At 42.7% G+C, this 18,735-nt stretch overlaps 1 protein-coding gene across 2 annotated transcripts in view; it reads left to right on the top strand.

The window, feature by feature from the left end:
- The window catches only part of ZNF622 (zinc finger protein 622), a 61,661-nt gene that overhangs the window by 29,553 nt on the left and 13,373 nt on the right, over window positions 1–18,735 (top strand). The window contains exons 3-6 of one of the 2 annotated variants that reach the window (XM_033935238.1): window positions 1,264–1,512; window positions 6,131–6,293; window positions 13,725–13,837; window positions 15,646–15,789. In XM_033935238.1, the coding sequence (XP_033791129.1) occupies window positions 1,264–1,512; window positions 6,131–6,293; window positions 13,725–13,837; window positions 15,646–15,789 (669 nt within the window). The remainder of the gene's footprint in view (window positions 1–1,263; window positions 1,513–6,130; window positions 6,294–13,724; window positions 13,838–15,645; window positions 15,790–18,735) is intronic. The other variant, XM_033935239.1, reaches the window with a different exon arrangement.

Genomic DNA, 18,735 nt, shown 5'->3' with positions numbered 1-18,735 from the left:
CAAGTCTAAGTTTTTGGTGGCCATTATCTCTGCCCAGAGAGTGTCAGAATTTCAGGCTTTTTTCTGCAGAGATCCTTTTCTTAGGATTACGGATTCAGGTGTGACTTTGTGCACAGTCCCGTCTTTCATACCGAAAGTGGTTTCCAGCTTCCACATCAACCAGGAAATGCTCTTGCCTACCTACATTCCCTTGAGTTCGAGGAAACATGGTAGTGTGTTGTCTTTGGATGTGTGCAGACTCTTACTGCAAAACCAGAAGTCATAAATTATTTTTGATTGTCAGATCATCTGCTTGTGCTGGCTGGAGCAGACCTTAAGGGTCAGCCAGCATTGAAAGTGACGATTTCCAGGTGGATCAGTATAGCCATTTCATCCACCTGTATCTTTGAAGGCACATTCAACACGAGGCGCTGCTTCCTCGTGGGCGGAATCTTCCACGATTTATCCAAAAGAGATCTGTAGAGCTACCACTTGGTCTTCTCTGCATACATTCACAAAGATTTACAAAATAGATATGAAAGCTAAACAGGACTCTGAATTTGGATCTTCGATTCTGGCAGCAGGATCATCTGTCCCCCACTTAAACTTTGAGTGACTGTTCTGTTATGTCCCAAAGGTTCAGGAATATTGTGTCTGTCATACTAGAAGTAAAGGTTAGGTTCTTACCTTGTTAATCATTTTTCTAGTAGACATACAGTCTATTCCTGAAGCCCGTCCTGTCAACTGTGAATTCGCCTTCCATATGCCTCAATAAGTATTGGCAATTTAGACATCTTGTCTCTTTGTCAAGCCTTGACAAGAATATGACCCGCAAATACTGCATTGTTCAATCTAGGAGGTCTCTATAAAATTATCCCACATTCTTAGTGTAGGTTGGTGAAGTGTTCTCACCATGTTCATATGAGCAGGTCAGACATATTTTGTGGGGAGAATCCCCATACCTCTCCCTCTTTTGTTTCCTCTCCAGGGTTAACTGCTTGCTTTGTTACATACTGAGGAGTTGATGGACAGCCCAGAGGTAAGGGAAGAAGAGCAAAAAAGTATGCAAATGAAGCTTCCAACAAGACTTCTCACGAGAAGGGATTGACTACCCAAAGGTTCAGGAATAGAGTATACTGTATATGTACTAGAAAGAAGATTGATGAGGTAAGAACCTAATCTTTCAGTCACCTACTTCTTTTCCATGTATTTGATCTGCATAGTCTGGGGGTGAAAGAATTAATATACTTACAAAGTAATGTGCTTTTTAACTTTTGTTGAAAGATTGGGAAGATGTGGATTCAGCAGATGAGGAGGAAGATGATGAAATGGAATGTATTGCAGATGAAGCCAGTGGTGGAGCAGGTCCTGAGAGCACCTCTCCTGGAGCGCTTCCTGTCACAGAATGTCTCTTCTGTTCTCATCACTCACGTTCACTTACAAAAAATATGACCCATATGAGCAAAGTGCACAGTTTCTTTATTCCAGACATAGAGTATCTTCAGGACTTGAGGGGACTGATAAAGTATTTAGGTGAGTAATAGAATGTAAAAGGATTAATTTGATATTCTTCTGCCTTCAACAGCTCTGTGTTCAGTGTGATGCTGATGCAGAGGTGGACAAAGTTTCTGATCAATTGGGTACCAACTGAAATACTTCAGGAGCCAAGGTTAAAAAAAAAAGCTGTGCTCACTATATTTGTTTTTATGATTTACGGTTTGCTTTCATTCTTCTTCCTGTCCTATCCAGCCTTCTCAGATATTTTTCTTGTCTTGGTCCATCTCGGCAGAAACAGTGTCTTCCCTGGCCCATTGGTGGCATATCTCCACAGTCCAGGCTGTTGGCCACAATTTCTGTCAAGTGTGTAAGTGATCTGGCATCTGAGGTTTTCCCAGGCCTGTATTAATAGCATTCAATTTCATTTTATGCATTTTGGCCCATATTCTATAACTGGCACTGATATCAGCAGCCGCATGTCAATAATGCATCAGTGCTGGTTTTAGAACCGTGCCTATGGGAAAGATAGGTGCCGGAAATGTAGGCCAGAGTTTTCAGGGCCTACATTTCTGGCGCCTATCTTTGTGTGAATCATGCTTACATGGGCTTAACGCCACTTCTAGCATTGGCCACGCCTACTTTGGCGTTCAGCAGCCTAAAGTGCCTACATAGGCATAATTCCAGCACCTTTTATTTAGGCGCTGTTAGGCACTTCAACATTCCTTTTTTTTTTTTTTTTTGCCGTTTCTAATGGCATTCTTCAATTAACAGGTGCCAGTAGGTGCCCAAGTTTAGGCACCGGTTTTAGAATTTCCCCCTTTGTGATCTAAACCACTGCAGGACTATGCATTGATCTTTCTCCTGTGAGCTGCTGATTTCAGCTCAGTTCCAAAAGGAGGGAAATTCAAATTGCTAACAGGTTCTGAGTTGCACCTATAACTGCAGTCTAGTAGAGAGACAAGCCCTAATTCCCTTTCTGAGATAATGAAATTCAAGCAGGGTTGAGACCAGGGTGGTATCTAAGGTCAGCTTATTGCTGCATCATTGTGTGGAAACTCTTTCCATGCTGTGACTGGGGGGGGGGGAGTTGTGAGAATCTGACAGTGATTGAAACATCCCTCCTGCTGTCCTTCGTCTTAGTTACTGAGGGGGGTGATTGTCGGAGGGGTAGGGAGGGAGTGGGCAGCCATTCAGATAGCGGTTCTGCATGGGGCAGGAGTGTAGGAAGATCACTCTTGCGCCAGTTCACCGCTAGACCACCAGGGATTATAAAGGTACACTTTTCACTAATTGGGGAGGCAGGAGGGAGGTGAGAGTTGTTAGAGTAGGACGGAACAAGAGGCAGGAGAGATCTCTCCTGTCCCAGCCCATCACTGGACCACCAGGTCTTATGGCAGGCCCGGTGGACCCCTGCAACAAGCCTGGGAGAGTGGTGGGTGGTCGCTGACCCGAATATAAACCGAGACCCCTGTTTTTGGGCCTAATAGTGACATATAGCTGCAAGACATGGACACTCACGAAAGCAGAAGAAAAATTGATGCCTTCGAGCTGTGCTGGAGAAGACTTCTACGAATCCCATGGACAGCTAGGATCATCAACAAAGATGTTCTTGATCATATAAACTCAGAGTTGTCCCTGGAAGACAAGATTACCAGACAGAAACTGACCTATTTTGGACATGTGATGAGAGTAAATTCACTAGAAAAGGAAGTGGTACTCTGAAAGGTCAATGGTAAAAGGAAGCAGGGGAGACCAAAGGCCTGTTGGCTGGATACCATCAAGAATGATACGGGAATGAAAATCAAGCAATTGAAAGACGCTGTGGAAATCAGGGAAGCATGGTGAGGACTGGCCTACAGAATATCCAAGAGTTGGACACAACTGAATGGATAGTAATTGTACTTACCCACATTATGGACTGCTTTGGTACATCCCATAGGTTCTTGACTGGTTTGGGGAGGATTCTAAGGAAAGAGAAATTATGTCTGTCTTGCTAACTTTCTTTCTTTTAGGCCCACCAGACCAGTCCAGATTCCTTCCTTTGTATATCTGATCTTTACAAGTTCTAGACAAGTGGTCTCAAACTCACGGCCCGGGGGCCACATGCGGCCCGCCAGGTACTATTTTGAGGCCCTCAGTATGTTAATCATAAACACAAAAGTAAAATAAAAGTTTCTTGATCATAAGATTTGCAACTGCTGGGTCAGACCAGTAGTCCATTGTGCCCAGCAGTCCGCTCATACGGCGGCCCTTAGGTCAAAGACCAGTGCCCTATTTGAGTCTAGCAAGTAACTTATCCAACCTTGTCTTGAATCCCTGAAGGGTGCTTTCCCCTATAACAGCCTCCGGTAGAGCATTCCAGACCTCCACCGCTCTCTGGGCGAAGAAGAACTTCCTTACGTTTGCACGGAATCTTTTCCCTTCTAACTTTAGCGAATGCCCTCTCGTTCTCTTCACCTTGGAGAGGGTGAACAATCTCTCTGTCTCTACTAAGTCCAATTCCCTTCAATATCTTGATATCTTGTGTCTTTAGCTATAAATTACAATATTATTATTAAGACTTAGCCAAAAGGAAAGATTTATAAACTATAAAGAGTTTTTTACCTCCTGCAAAATTGTCATTTCTTTAATAAGACATTAATTATTTTTTCTGAGGCCCTCCAAGTACCTACAAATACAAAATGTGGCCCTGCAAAGGGTTTGAGTTTGAGACCACTGTTCTAGACTAATCAAATCAAATAGACTCCTAAGTCAAGGGGCATTGGTTCAGCTGCACCTAACCATTTCTTTATTGCATAAAAGGCTTTAAGAGTAGAGACTTCTTAGGGGAATACTTGGGACTTCCAAGTCCCTTCCAACTTGCCCTCCTTTACACCTCGTGGTGTTTTCATGGGATTTAGATAAGTACTCTTGATACGACCTGTCACTAGAAGAAAGACATGTAATCCATTGCATTTGTCACTTGAAATACTGATGAGATCATGCTGTATGATGCTCTCATACTTTTTTACTTTTCTATTTCCATCCTCTGGTCGATGGACACAACCTCAGTTTCTGTCTGGTGGGACTAAAGGAAAGACAATTAGCACAGTATTTGACATCATCGTGCCTAAAATGGAGAAGCAGCCTAAAGGTTAGTGCAGTTGCCTGAGAACCAGAGGAACTGGGTTTGATTTCCACTGCAGCTCCATGTGACTGAGCACATTGCATAACCTCTATTGCTCCAGGTACAAAATAAGTGCCTGTATATACACTTCTCCCTCCAAATTCGCAGGGATTAGGGTCAAAGATGACCTGTGAATAACTTTTTGCTTTCATATTTGCGGGGTTTGTGATACAGCCCTTGTGAACTTATCATTAGTATTCGCGATTTCACGGTATTTGCATGGTATTGTTTTAAAAAAAAAAGAAGTTACTGTTTGCCCGACCACACTGATGCAAGTTGTGGACTTTACTTTCTGCACCCCCGTTTCTCTACAAACTTTTCTCCGACGCTGCCGTTTGCCCGACCATGCTGACAAAAAGCGCTTAACTTTTTTCTCGGCATTCCAGGATGATGTCATTCGGGGGGGTGGATTCAGCAAGATGAGAACCGCAAATAATCGAAGTCGCGCATGCCAAACCTGTGAATATGGAAGGAGAATTGTAATACGTAAACCATTTTGATTTTAACCACAGAAAAGCAGTATATCAAGTTCTATCCCCTTTCCCTACCTCAATGCATCCAGTTATAGAAATGCCTCCATGATATGACTAAGCTTTGTGTAAACTGAAGCATTTCATTTCATTTCATGTCCTGCCTATTCACCCATATTGCAAATTCACCACATAGTAGTATAATAGAGCAATGGTTCTTAAACCTGTCCTGGGGACCCATAGCTAGTTGGGTTTTCAAGATATCCCTAATGAATATGCATGAGAAAAATTTGCATGCCTACTACCTACTTTATAGACAAATCTCACTCATGCATATTCATTAGGGATATCTTGAAAATCCAACTGGCTGGGGGTCCCTCAGGATAGGTTTAAGGACTACAGTTAGACTGAAATGACTTAGTACGATTGTTAAGGTTGTAACTGAGGCTCTATGCAAATTGTTTCCTCCCCCCCATGCCACCTTAGAGTTGCAAAAAGTCAGTTCATTAAGCTGAAGTTTAAGTTCTTAAAGCTAAGTTTCCATTCTCCTATTTAGGGATCCTCTGTGTATATCCTGTACTTTTAAATTCTAGCACCATTTTTGTCTCCACCACCTTCTTGAGGGCTTTCCATGGGCATCTGCCAACCTTTCTATGGAAGAAATATTTCTTGACATTGGTACCAAGTCTACCTGCTTGCAGCTTCATGTGTACATTTATTTCTAATGCTTCTGTTTCTTTGGAGATGACTCCTTTGTGTGTTAATACCTTTCAAATATTTTAAACATCTTGATCACATCTCTGCTTTCTCACTCTCCCAGGATTTACATAGTTAGATCTTTCAGTTTTATATGATATATCTTTCTGTGTAGACTTGTTTTCATTACTTTTCTCTGGGATTGCCTTGGGCCTTTTTATATCCTTCCTGATATTTGGCCTTCGATTTATTTATTTATTGCTATGTCTTTTGTATTCATTTCAGCTTCCCTTTGACTTGACATTTTTTTTACACCTTACAGGGGAGAAAGTTGGTATTGGGAAAATCTGCCTCTGGTGCAATGAAAAAGGGAAGTCCTTCTACTCAACAGAAGCAGTACAGTCTCATATGAATGACAAGAGTCACTGTAAACTCTACGCAGATGGGGATGCTGCTCTAGAGTTTGCAGACTTCTATGATTTCAGGTATTATGAACTGTCTTTTGCTGTCATGAAAGTGTAGTATGAAGTTTCAGCTGCCAGGTTTTGCAGTTTGAATTCTGAGGTCCTCTACTCGCTTTGCAAAAGCTCTTGGAGGAGAAAAACATTATCTTGCTGCTTCAGTTTTTATCGGTTTCTAAGCATCAAAATGGGGGCAAAGTAATATTTTAAATACAAGAAGCAAGAAAAACAAATGAAATGGTGGTGTCCTGCATTTTTCATTTTCTTTTTGAGAGCATCCTATTAGGTTTTCTTTTGTGACACACATATTGCCAGAATTGCTAGAAATAGCTCCTTTGAAACTACAGCAATCCAGGTTCTGCTGTTTATTACTTCTGTCTATCCTCCCAATGCTGTCACTTTCTGCTTCTGGGTGCCTTTTGGATACTACCTCGCATCCACACTTCCTACCATGTTCTGAATCCATTTCACCGTAATATAGTAACATAACATAGTAACATAGTAGATGATGGCAGATAAAGACCCGAATGGTCCATCCAGTCTGCCCAACCTGATTCAATTTAAATTTTTTTTTTTTTTTTTTTTTATTCTTTCTTCTTAGCTATTTCTGGGCAAGAATCCAAAGCTTTACCCAGTACTGTGCTTGGGTTCCAACTGCCGAAATCTCTGTTAAGACTTACTCCAGCCCATCTACATCCTCCCAGCCATTGAAGCCCTCCCCTGCCCATCCTCCACCAAACGACCATACACAGACGCAGACCGTGCAAGTCTGCCCAGTAACTGGCCTAGTTCAATATTTAATATTATTTTCTGATTCTAAATCTTCTGTGTTCATCCCACGCTTCTTTGAACTCAGTCACAGTTTTACTCTCCACCACCTCTCTCGGGAGCGCATTCCAGGCATCCACTACCCTCTCCGTAAAGTAGAATTTCCTAACATTGCCCCTGAATCTACCACCCTTCAACCTCAAATTATGTCCTCTGGTTTTACCATTTTCCTTTCTCTGGAAAAGATTTTGTTCTACGTTAATACCCTTCAAGTATTTGAACATCTGAATCATATCTCCCCTGTCTCTCCTTTCCTCTAGGGTATACATATTCAGGGCTTCCAGTCTCTCCTCATACGTCTTCTGCCGCAAGCCTCCTATCATTTTCGTCGCCCTCCTCTGGACCGCTTCAAGTCTTCTTACATCTTTCGCCAGATACGGTCTCCAAAACTGAACACAATACTCCAAGTGGGGCCTCACCAATGACCTGTACAGGGGCGTCAACACCTTCTACTGACTATGCCTCTCTTTATACAGCCCAGCATCCTTCTGGCAGCAGCCACTGCCTTGTCACACTGTTTTTTCGCCTTTAGATCTTCGGACACTATAACCCCAAGGTCCTTCTCCCCGTCCGTGCATATCAGCTTCTCTCCTCCCAGCATATACGGTTCCTTCCTATTATTAATCCCCAAATGCATTACTCTGCATTTCTTTGCATTGAATTTTAGTTGCCAGGCATTAGACCATTCCTCTAACTTTTGCAGATCCTTTTTCATATCAGGTTTGTTTGGCACGATTTACCTTTTGTAAAGCCATGTTGCCTCGGATCCTGTAACCCATTAGATTCAAGGAAGTACACTATCCTTTCTTTCAGCAACACTTCCATTATTTTTCCAACAACTGAAGTGAGGCTCACCAGCCTGTAGTTTCTTGCTTCATCCCTTTGACCACTTTTATGAATAGGGACCACATCCGCTCTCCTCCAATCCCCAGGAATCACCCCCGTCTCCAGAGATTTGTTGAACAAGTCTTTAATAGGACTCGCCAGAACCTTTCTGAGCTCCGTTAGTATCCTGGCATAGATTCCGTCTGGTCCCATCGCTTTGTCCATCTTCAGTTTTTCAAGTTGCTCATAAACACCCTCCTCCGTGAACGGAGCAGAATCTACTCCATTTTCTCGTGTAACTTTGCCAGACAATCTCGGTCCTTCTCCAGGATTTTCTTCTGTGAACACAGAACAGAAGTATTTGTTTAGCACATTTGCTTTCTCCTCATCACTCTCCACATATTTTGTTCCCAGCATCTTTTAGCCTAGCAATTCCATTTTTTATCTTCCTCCTTTCACTAATATATCTGAAAAAAATTTTATCTCCCTTTTTTACATTTTTAGCCATTTGTTCTTCCGCCTGTGCCTTCGCCAATATCTGATGTTAACCCCTGAAAGCTGATACCTACCTTTCCTTTTGATATCACCTTGTGATGATACCAACCTCCTGATAGAAGCTGTCACCTGCCTTACCTCCTGATACATCTTGTGGTGCTTCCTTGTTTCTACCTTTCCTTCATCCAGTTCTGTCTCTGTTGGAGCTCTGGTGCTACTGCTCTTTGTTCCTAGAGTACTTCCTTCCCTGCTGTATCTAATCACCTCCCTCTCTTTTTCTTTCCTGGTGCTCTGTTCACCATCATTTCTTCTGATGCTGTAGTTGCTAGTCATATCCTGCTTACCATGGTTCTCTCTCCTACCTGTCCAACCAGTGTGGCTCTCCTTTCTACTCTGACCTGCCTCCACAACCCTCCTCCTACTCTTCCTCCTCCTACTTTTCTGCCTCCTTTTTGGATCCCCTTGAGAGTGCTTTGGAGTGCAGGAAATGGTTCTGACAAAGGGACATAGAATGGGAAGAAGCACAAGGAATGTGTAAAAGGATGAGGGTTGAGGATTCTGATGTGGTGAAGAGAGAATGAAAATCTGAAAGTGGGTATGTGGAATGGCAGAGAAGACAGCCTGTAGATCAGACATGTCAAAATTTGGCCCATCAGACAATTACAAATTTGCATTTAAACTGGCCCACCGGCAGACATTTTTATTTACCCAATCAGGTACAAGCGCCGCATCAGCTGTAAGTTCACGTGGCTTCTCGGTCTCACATTAAAGCAGCCTGCAGAGGATCGCTGGTCGGCTGTAGCGATCCTAGCAGGCTGCCATAGCCTCTGCAGCATGTTCCCTCTGCTGCGGTCCCGTACGTCAGAGGAGTGGCGGGACTGCGGCAGAGGGGATGTGCTGCAGAAGCTGACGGCAACCTGCTAGGGTCACTACAGCTGACCAGCGATCCTCTGCAGTATCATATTTTTTAACTGGTAAAGTTCCTGTTCCTGATTTTTATGCATTCTATGCTTCTACTCTATAGCCACTTGATAAAAACAATAAATAAAACCTTACTGTTTTCATTTTTTTTGTATAGTAGAGCATGAGCTTCCTAGCCAGTAGTTCTGTGGTTAAACGGTGTGTATGTTGCCTTCCTTCAATCAACGTGGAAATTACATTAGCATATTAAATACAGAGGAATCGGAGTCAAAGGATTTATCTACTGACTCTACAGCCCTGATCCCCCCCCAGCACATACATGCACCTATACCAACCTCTTGCTCTTCCCAATAGTATCCCCAGTACTTTCACACTTCACCTATGGTACCCCAACTTACCATCCTTCTCTCTTCCTTCCTCCCCTTTCAGCATGTTCAGTATGCTAAATCTCTCTTGTGGCCCTTCCTTCATCCAGGTTGGCCTCTTCATCTCATCTCACCAAATCGTCCTTGAACCCCCCTTTCTGTGGCAACCTCCTGCTTGTCCCATTTATTTCCTCTCGTACTTCCTCCTTCTTTCTTCTGCACACATGGAGGAGGAGAGTGGCTGAATATCAAGCCGTGTGCTCTTCCTCTGCCACACTGGATCTGACTGCAAAATTTGAACTGTATTGGCACCATAAAGCTCCATGACTTGAACTGAGCAGTCAACAACAGCGCAGGAGAGTATGAAGACATGGCTTGTTATACAGCAACTTACCACCACCTTTGCTTGTGTTGAAGAACGCCACGAAGAAAGGGAGAAGAGAAGAGATGAAAGGGACAAGTTGCAGGTACTGAAGGGAGGAGGGGTGTGCATGGAGGTACTGGCTGGCTCTGAGTTACATGGGCTGCATCTCCTTGGTCCCTGTGCAGAATGAAATGAAACATAAACACACATACACTTGTAATGTGGAGGAATATGAAGTATTCAAATATTTATTTCTTTTTTTTTTTAATTCTTTATTCGTTTTTATAACATATCAAGTGTAACAAAAAGTAACATCATTTTAACTTAAAATATATCACTTGAAATTCTATAATTAATCATACTCAATCTATTTTATCCCATTCCCTCCCAACTGACACATATATCACATAATAAAGACTTTCCTTTCATTCAAAGCACCTAGTGAAAATTCAAAAAATTACCCCCTCCCCATTATTTCATTTGTACTAACCAGGGAAATTATATTTATTCATTGTAATAATTTGTTAATGGCCCCCACACATCTTGAAATTTATTAAAATTTCCTTTCTGAAGAGCTAATGTTCTTTCCATTTTATAAATATGACACACTGAATTCCACCCAAAACTATAGTTTAATCTACTCCAATTTTTCCAATTACATAAAACACCAATTGGATAAGATCCTAGATGAGGAGAATCTACGGGATCCCCGTCAACATGGATTTACAAAAGGGAGATCGTGCCAATCCAACTTGATCAGCTTCTTTGACTGGGTGACGGGGAAGCTAGATATTGGGGAGTCCCTGGACATCGTGTACCTGGACTTTAGCAAAGCATTTGATAGCGTACCACACCGCAGGTTGCTGAACAAGATGAGTTCTATAGGATTAGGTGACACATTGACGAAATGGGTTGGGAACTGGCTTGGAGGTAGGCTTCAAAGGGTGGTGGTGAACGGCACACCCTCTAAAATGACGGAGGTGATCAGTGGAGTGCCACAGGGCTCGGTCTTGGGCCCAATCCTATTCAACATCTTTATAAGGGACTTGGCAGAAGGGCTTAGGGGTAAAATAACATTATTCGCCGATGACGCCAAACTAAGTAATGTAGTGGGCAAATGCACAATAGATGATGTTTCAATGCCCGACAACATGATGCACGACCTACTCCTACTGGAGCGCTGGTCTAGGTCCTGGCAACTCAGCTTCAATGCCAAAAAATGCAAAGTTATGCACCTGGGCAGCCAAAATCCATGCAAGACTTACACCCTAAATGGCGAGATCCTTACAAGAACTGAAGCAGAACGTGACCTAGGGGTGATCGTCAGTGAGGACATGAAGGCTGCCAATCAAGTGGAGCAAGCTTCATCCAAAGCAAGACAAGTCATGGGTTGCATACGCAGAGGCTTCGTCAGCCGAAAGCCGGAAGTCATTATGCCATTGTATAGATCCATGGTGAGGCCCCACCTGGAATACTGTGTGCAATTCTGGAGACCGCATTATCGTAAGGATGTGCTGAGACTGGAGTCGGTTCAGAGAATGGCCACTCGGATGGTCTCAGGACTCAAGGATCTCCCATACGAGGAACGGTTAAACAAATTGCAGCTATACTCACTCGAGGAGCGCAGAGAGAGGGGGGACATGATCGAGACGTTCAAGTATCTCTCGGGCCGCATAGAGACGGAGGAAGATATCTTCCTCTTCAAGGGTCCCACGACAACAAGAGGGCATCCGTGGAAAATTAGGGGAGGGAAACTACGAGCTGACACCAGGAAATTCTTTTTCACAGAAAGGGTGGTTGATCGCTGGAATAGTCTTCCACTACATGTGATCGAGGCCAGCAGTGTGCCTGATTTTAAGGCCAGATGGGATCGTCACGTGGGATCTATTCACAGGGCAAAAGAAGAGGAGGGATCTATTCACAGGGCAATGGTAGGGGAGGGACATTAGGGTGGGCAGACTGGATGGGCCTTGGCCCTTATCTGCCGTCTATTTCTATGTTTCTATGTTTCTATGTTTGTTGTATGGCGACTCCTGTTAAAATAAGTAAGAGTTTATTATTTTTGGAAGAGCATTCAAATATTTCAAAAGTATAAATAATGTTTGAGAAGCATAGCTCCAAGGAGGGAGACACATGAGTCAAAACTGTTTCTTCAAACAAAAGGTGGTGGATACTTGGAAGAGCCTCTCAGTGAAGGCACAAACAGTAATGGAATTCAAGAAGGTGTAGGTTAAGGACGGGAAAACCAGATCTAGTGGGATCATAACGTTGCACCCAGAAGAAGAATGAGTAAAGTGCATGCATTGGAGGAAAGAATGGCGTAGTAGTTGGAGCTACAGCCTCAGCACCCTGGGGTTGTGGATTCAAATCCCGCACTACTCCCTGTCACCCTGGGCAAGTTACTTAATCCTGCACTGCAGAGATACATTAGATGGATTGTGAGCCCACTGGAACAAATAGGGAAAATGCTTGAAGTACCTGTATGTAAACCGCTTTGAGTGTGGTTGTAAAACTACTAAAAAGCAGTATTCAAGTCCCAATCCCTTTCCTTTTCTTTATCAACTTTGTATGTACGTCTGATAATATAATTTTCTGCTACCAATTTTCCAGTCTATTGCCTGTTGCCAAACTCTATTTACTAGTCTAGTTATTGTATTTTAGGTGTTAAAAAGGACCTTGTATCCATTTTGATGGTACCATATAAACCCATCCAATTATAAACCGAGATAACATGCCCCCCCACCCTTTTTAGGGTAAAAAAGTTAACTCAACCCATGGTTTATATTAAAGTACTGTGGCAGGCGTGATCCCTCTCTTCCCTGATGTATCCTGTCTGCTGGCTCTACAACTGGCTGGCCAGTCCATCTGCGCCCGTCCCACCACAGCTCTACCTTACTGCCTGGATGGTCCAGTGGTGCGAGGAACTGGAGCCAGTGTGATTGATCCCTCCCTTTCCTGCGGTGACCTTTGTATCAACTCTGTCCCAGCCTGTCTCACCTGGCCTACCTTATTTCCCTGGTGGTCCAGCAGTGAACCAGGGCAGGAGCAATCCTTCTGCACTCCTGCCTGTGCAGTCTCTACAGTCAAAACTGGCTGCCGTGAGTTCCCACGGCAATCTCGGGAGCCTGCCGCATTCTCTCAAAGTTGCTGTGGGAACTCACAACAGCCATTTCTTTTTTAACTATGGAGACTGCACATGCAGGAGCGTAGAAGGATCATTTCTTCACCAGTTTGCCACTGGACCACCAGGGAAGTAAGGTAGGCCTGCATTGGGAATGGGAAAGGGGATAAGAGGGTCGGGTTGGATGAGCCAGCAAGCAGGACACTGTGGGGAGGGATTGATCCCTTTGGCTCCTATTCTCTGGATCACCAGGGCAGTAAGGTAGGAGAGCCCATGGTTAGTCCAGAAAGAGAGGGGGTGGATGGATGGGGCTTGAATATGAACTGATATCCTCATTTGTGGGGAATTTTTTTTGGCCCCCAAATCACTGTTTATATTCAAGTATATATAGTAATTAACACTTAACAGCACTTCCATCATGCACCCTTGTTTACACCAGTAAACCTTACTTTTCCAGCATCTCTTATGTCAAAGTGTAGCCTAGCTAAATTGTGGTTGGGTTTTTGGTGCATAAAATAGCTCTTACTCTCTTCCAGGGCTAGCTATCCCGATCACAAGGAAGGAGATACGGAGATGCATGAAACATTATCAGCAGGGGAAAAGAGTGTGGCATATGATGAAGAAAGCATGGAGCTCATCCTTCCATCAGGCAAGTTCATAGACTCCATTGTGCTCAAACTGAAAATGGTGCCTGAATCAAAATGGCAAACAGTCAAAATATTTTTTGTATGTGGTGTGCTAAAAGACTTTTATCCATCCATTATCTGACCTTTTTACAGTATACCTTGTAGTATTTGGCCACGGCAACATGCAGATTTTGTCCTGCCTGTTACTTTTCCTCATAGACCAAAGCAGAAAGTTAGGAATATTCTCAAGCATATTATAATGGCTGAGAGTCCAATATTCAAACGATGTTGAGTTCCTCAGTGTAGGCGCTTAAGTGACTTGCCTTTTCTTAGCTAAACTTAGATTCCTTACATTTTGACTGAGAATGGGTTCCTAACTTTAATTTTATCAGCTTAAAATGGAAGCAACTAAATTAAAGGCATACAAGTTAGGTGGCCAGTACTAGAGATACCACTGAGCACCTAACTGTGCTCTCAACCTGACCTCTCTGCCTCTCATGCCTTTGTTTTAAGATCCTAAATATAGGTGGTGACATAATGCAAATCTTTGGTCTTTCAGATTTAGGGACCTAATGGAGTCTGTTTACTAAGCCACATTGTAGCCTAATGGTTAGAGCAGCTGGCTGAGGACCAGGGGAGCCTGGTTCAGATCTCACTATCTTGTCATCTTGGGCAAGTCACTTAACGCTCTGTTGTCTCAGGTACAATCTTAGATTGTGAGCCCTCCAGGGACAGAAAAATACCTACTGCAACTGAATGTATACAGCTTTGATAGCTTTCGGGCTTGCAGGCAGTGTAATAAGAAAATAAAATGGCTGCATTAATAGCTAATGCATAGTAATTCCTCTGTTAAGTGCCTAACGTGGAAGGGGGCAGTGAATGCCCCTCATCATGGCGCAATTGACAACTCCGCCACACAGGGTTTTTTTGTGTTAACTGAATGACAAAACGCTAGGAATGCCTCCAGCAGTTATTGTGGACTCTTTACAGTTACAGCTTATTAATTTTCATTGTTACCTTTAGAAAACCAGCCTCCCTGTATAAATGTTTGACTGCACTAAAATACATATATGGCTTGGCTAAGCGTGTTCCTAATTTCTGAACACTGAACAATGGAAAAACCTTATTGATCCAGCCAACTGCCCATCAGAATAATAAAAAAATGTCCTTATAGACTTGGCAGCAGCCTTCTTGAAAGGGCAGTTTCTTGAAAAAAAAGTTTCTCTTTCATTTATTCATGTTCCGTGTAAGTACTTAACTCTTCATTTTTAAAGTAGCTTTTTGCATTTGAGGGGTTCCTAGAAGAATCTGCCTCCCATCTGGCAGTAGATAACAGGAGATCATCCAAATTCTAAGTCCGCCCAGTTGAGATGTCTTCCACTTTGAGTATATAAGCATATAAAATCTTATATGCAACCCAATGCAAGTTTCTCCAACACTCATCAACTAATTAATCTGTTTCTTTTTGGATCTCTCAATCCATTACCTACCGCTCTTTATAGTTAAAAGTGTTGCCCACAGAGACAAGGAGTTGAGTAATGTGTCTTTAGTGAAGGATCAGCGAGAACAGGAACTGATCAGAAAATATCTAACCCACAGTACCTCTTACTATCTGTCTGCCTTAAAATAGATTGTGGTATTTGATATAATAGGCTTTAACTTATGACTATTTCACCAGATCTTTGGATGTCTTCTGGCCCTTCATTGCATTTTCAGCTGTGTTGTACTTCAGAGAGTGATTTCACCTGCTTCTCTCTGCCATCATTCTAGGTTTACCCCGTTGCCTTTATTTAATCAGCTCTTACAGGATTTTATTTTGATATCTTAACAGGTGCCAAGATTGGCCACCGTTCCCTGATGCGGTACTACAAGCAGCGGTTTGGTTTGCAGAGAGCAGTGGTGGTCTCTAAGAATCAGCGGGTGGTAGGCAGGGTACTACAGCAGTACAAGGCCTTGGGCTGGACAGGTGGGACAGGTAAGTGTATTTATGTACAGCACTGAGTGTTTTTTGCTTTCCAACAGCTGCTGTGTGGAAGCAGTCTTTTACCAGTTTGTATAATGCACAACTCACCAAAGTTGCTTTTTAAGCAAAGTACAGCAGTTCAAATACAGTGCAGGAAGAGGCGGTTGGAGCATACCGCGAGTAATTTCCTGCACTTGTGGCGCTCCGGCTGCTCTCCCGCTGTCCTCTCCCACTACCCTCTTCAGTCTCCTCCATGAAAAAACGTATTTGTGGTTTTTCAAGATTCGCGAGGGTTCCTGGAACGGAGCCCCCATGAATATCGGGGGAGTACTGTACATCACTGCTAAAATTACTAGTGGCACAAAGGACACTCACTCTTTGGATCTCTTGACACTTCCCTTGCTCAGGCTCATATATAGAAATGGATTCAGTGGGGCAGCAAGAGAAGTGGAGTAATGGCAGGAGAGGTACTCTAAGGATGTTAACATTTAAACATTTATGTTTGGTATTGACATCTTCTAACTGAATATTCTGTATCGCTTGGTAGACTAGTACAGTCCTTGCGAATGGGTTATATGCCTCACTGCTACCAGCAGGTGGAGACTGAGCATAAACTTGTATATCAAGCTAGAATCTGCCTAGCAACTCAGTCTGTCTCAGTCTCCATAGCAGGGAGGAAGACTAATTTGGCTCCCCTCTTAGTACTGTTGGAATTTTGTTTTGGACTCCTGAGTTACCCTTTTGTGCCGGATAGAGCTTGGACGGGTCCTGTTTAGGGATCCGTCCAACTTTGGGGGTGTTAAACTCGGCGGGTCTCGTGCTGGGTGCCACCTTCCTCTATCTCCACATATTTTTGTAGAGGTGCCTCAGCTAGTGGCCTGGCCCCCTGGTTGGTCAGCCCTCCAGCTGTGAGAGCCGTGGAGTCTGTTCTGTAAAAAAAAAAAAAAAAAAAAAAAGACAAAATCCTGAGGTGTGACGGACTAAAGGGCTCATTTCCCTTTAAAACTGTCTTTTTACTGCATTTTCTCACCTAACCGGCACTTTTCTTTCAGCTAGGGCAGTTTTCAGCAATCTAGAAATAGTGAATCTGTATAATGCTAATGCTGTCCAAAGATGGTCTGTATTCCGATTTGGCTCAAAATGTGGTGGTCAAGTCTTCTTCAAAATGATGATCTTAATACATTACTTTGTTCAAATTGCTATTATATCCCAAAATATTTTGATGTAAGAGTTGCAGTTCAGGATACTTCATAATTCAAAGGTACCACACTTATGGTGACCTGCTGTTCTAATGACTTGTTGATTTAAGATCTGGAAGAGCTGAATGAACCAAAATGTCTTTGGGATTCTTTCTATTCTTAAGGGCAATCATAATTTCCTTATCTTCAAAATGTTGGATCCCATGTGCAATATGCCAATGCTTACTTAAAGCCTTGATGTCTTCTGAAAGATGTGTAAACTATGGAGCACATACTATTTTCTCATTCTGTCTTCTCTTTAGTGTTTGAAGCTTTCTTAAATTTTCTGGGATAGCCTTTTAATACAGACCATTTAGTCATATCTTTAGATTGATTGATTTTTTTTTTTTTTTTTTTTTTAAAAGGTTCCTTCAAGCAGAGCCTCCTGCTTATGTTATTTTCTCAATTTTCTGCGTGGTCTGTGTTTGGTTCTTCTGAGCGGAAGTTCCTGAGTAAATGTTTTATATCGGGGAAGAAATGTATCTCAACCCACTGGACCTCGGGGGGAGGCGCCCACAGTTTGGTAATGGCGGAACAAATTACATGAGTTGATGGGTTGGGAGGCTCGTATGGTGTCCCAATCTCATTGGCAAAGCTATAATTTTGTGAAGATTTGGTTTCCCTATTTGCAGGTTTTGCCTCCGAGAGCCCGGAGCTGCATTCTGAACAAACTGGGGTCAGGGGGGGGGGAGGGGAAGGGGGGATTCTGTGGAGGAGTGGTTTATGGGCTTGGGTTTGCCATGAGGTACTAAGAGTGTAAGTACCTTATGGTTTCTCTTGGTTTCTCTGGGAGCGAGTTCCTGTTTGTGTAGGAGGGTTTGGGGTGGGCTGAGTGAAACCTTGATGACTTCTGGATTGATCATTTTCTCCTGGGTTTCATGATCTGTACTGATTTGTTTCTCTGTTTTGATTGTTTGTTCTGTTTAGTCATCAATAGAAATTGTTTCAAACTAAACATAACATAATGTAAAAATCCATTTCTAGACCGCAATACCTTTGAGTTCTGTGTGGTTTACAAAAGATTAGCTAGGAATACACTGTAAAAGAAAGATAGAACTAAGGACCCAAGAACTTTGAAAATAAGTAAGTCTTCAGTAAATATCTTAAGGCAAGTTTCATTCGGTAGGTATTTTCATCATCTTGGAGGGCTTACAATTTAACTTTTGTTCCTGATTCAAGGATGGTTGAATGACTTGTCCAAGATTTCAAGGAGAAGCTGTGACATCCCTCATTCTCAGCCTACAGCTCTATTAGGTACAGATAGCACATTATCTATATTAGCTGCATCTAACCTTTGGTAGCTCAGCCCCTTACTAAAGGCTAGTAGAGCTGAAGCCTTGGGGCCATTTAGCAACCTACCAAAAACACTGTTTATGTTTGCTAGTAACCTCAGAATTTTTGGCTAGTGCTGCTGAAATATAGTACTGCTTACAAGGCCAACGGGAAGATGCTGGACTGGCAAGCTAAATATTAAAATACCTCCATATATTTCCAGAATACTTCAAATATTATGTTCAATATGTTGTTTTTTCTGTAAATTGTTTTGGGTTGTTTTGGTTTTTTTTAATATATATAATTCCCTGGAGCATATACAGTGTGCATAAAACAATCAGTACCTATTGGATTCCTACAGAGATCATGATATCTATCAATTTATGACCACATGAACAATATAGAAAGCACGGATGTGGTGAACGCATAATAATGTCAAAAGACAAAT

Source organism: Geotrypetes seraphini, chromosome 2 (assembly GCF_902459505.1).
Source record: "Geotrypetes seraphini chromosome 2, aGeoSer1.1, whole genome shotgun sequence".
NCBI lineage: Eukaryota > Metazoa > Chordata > Amphibia > Gymnophiona > Dermophiidae > Geotrypetes > Geotrypetes seraphini.
This window is presented reverse-complemented; position numbering and strand designations above follow the sequence as displayed.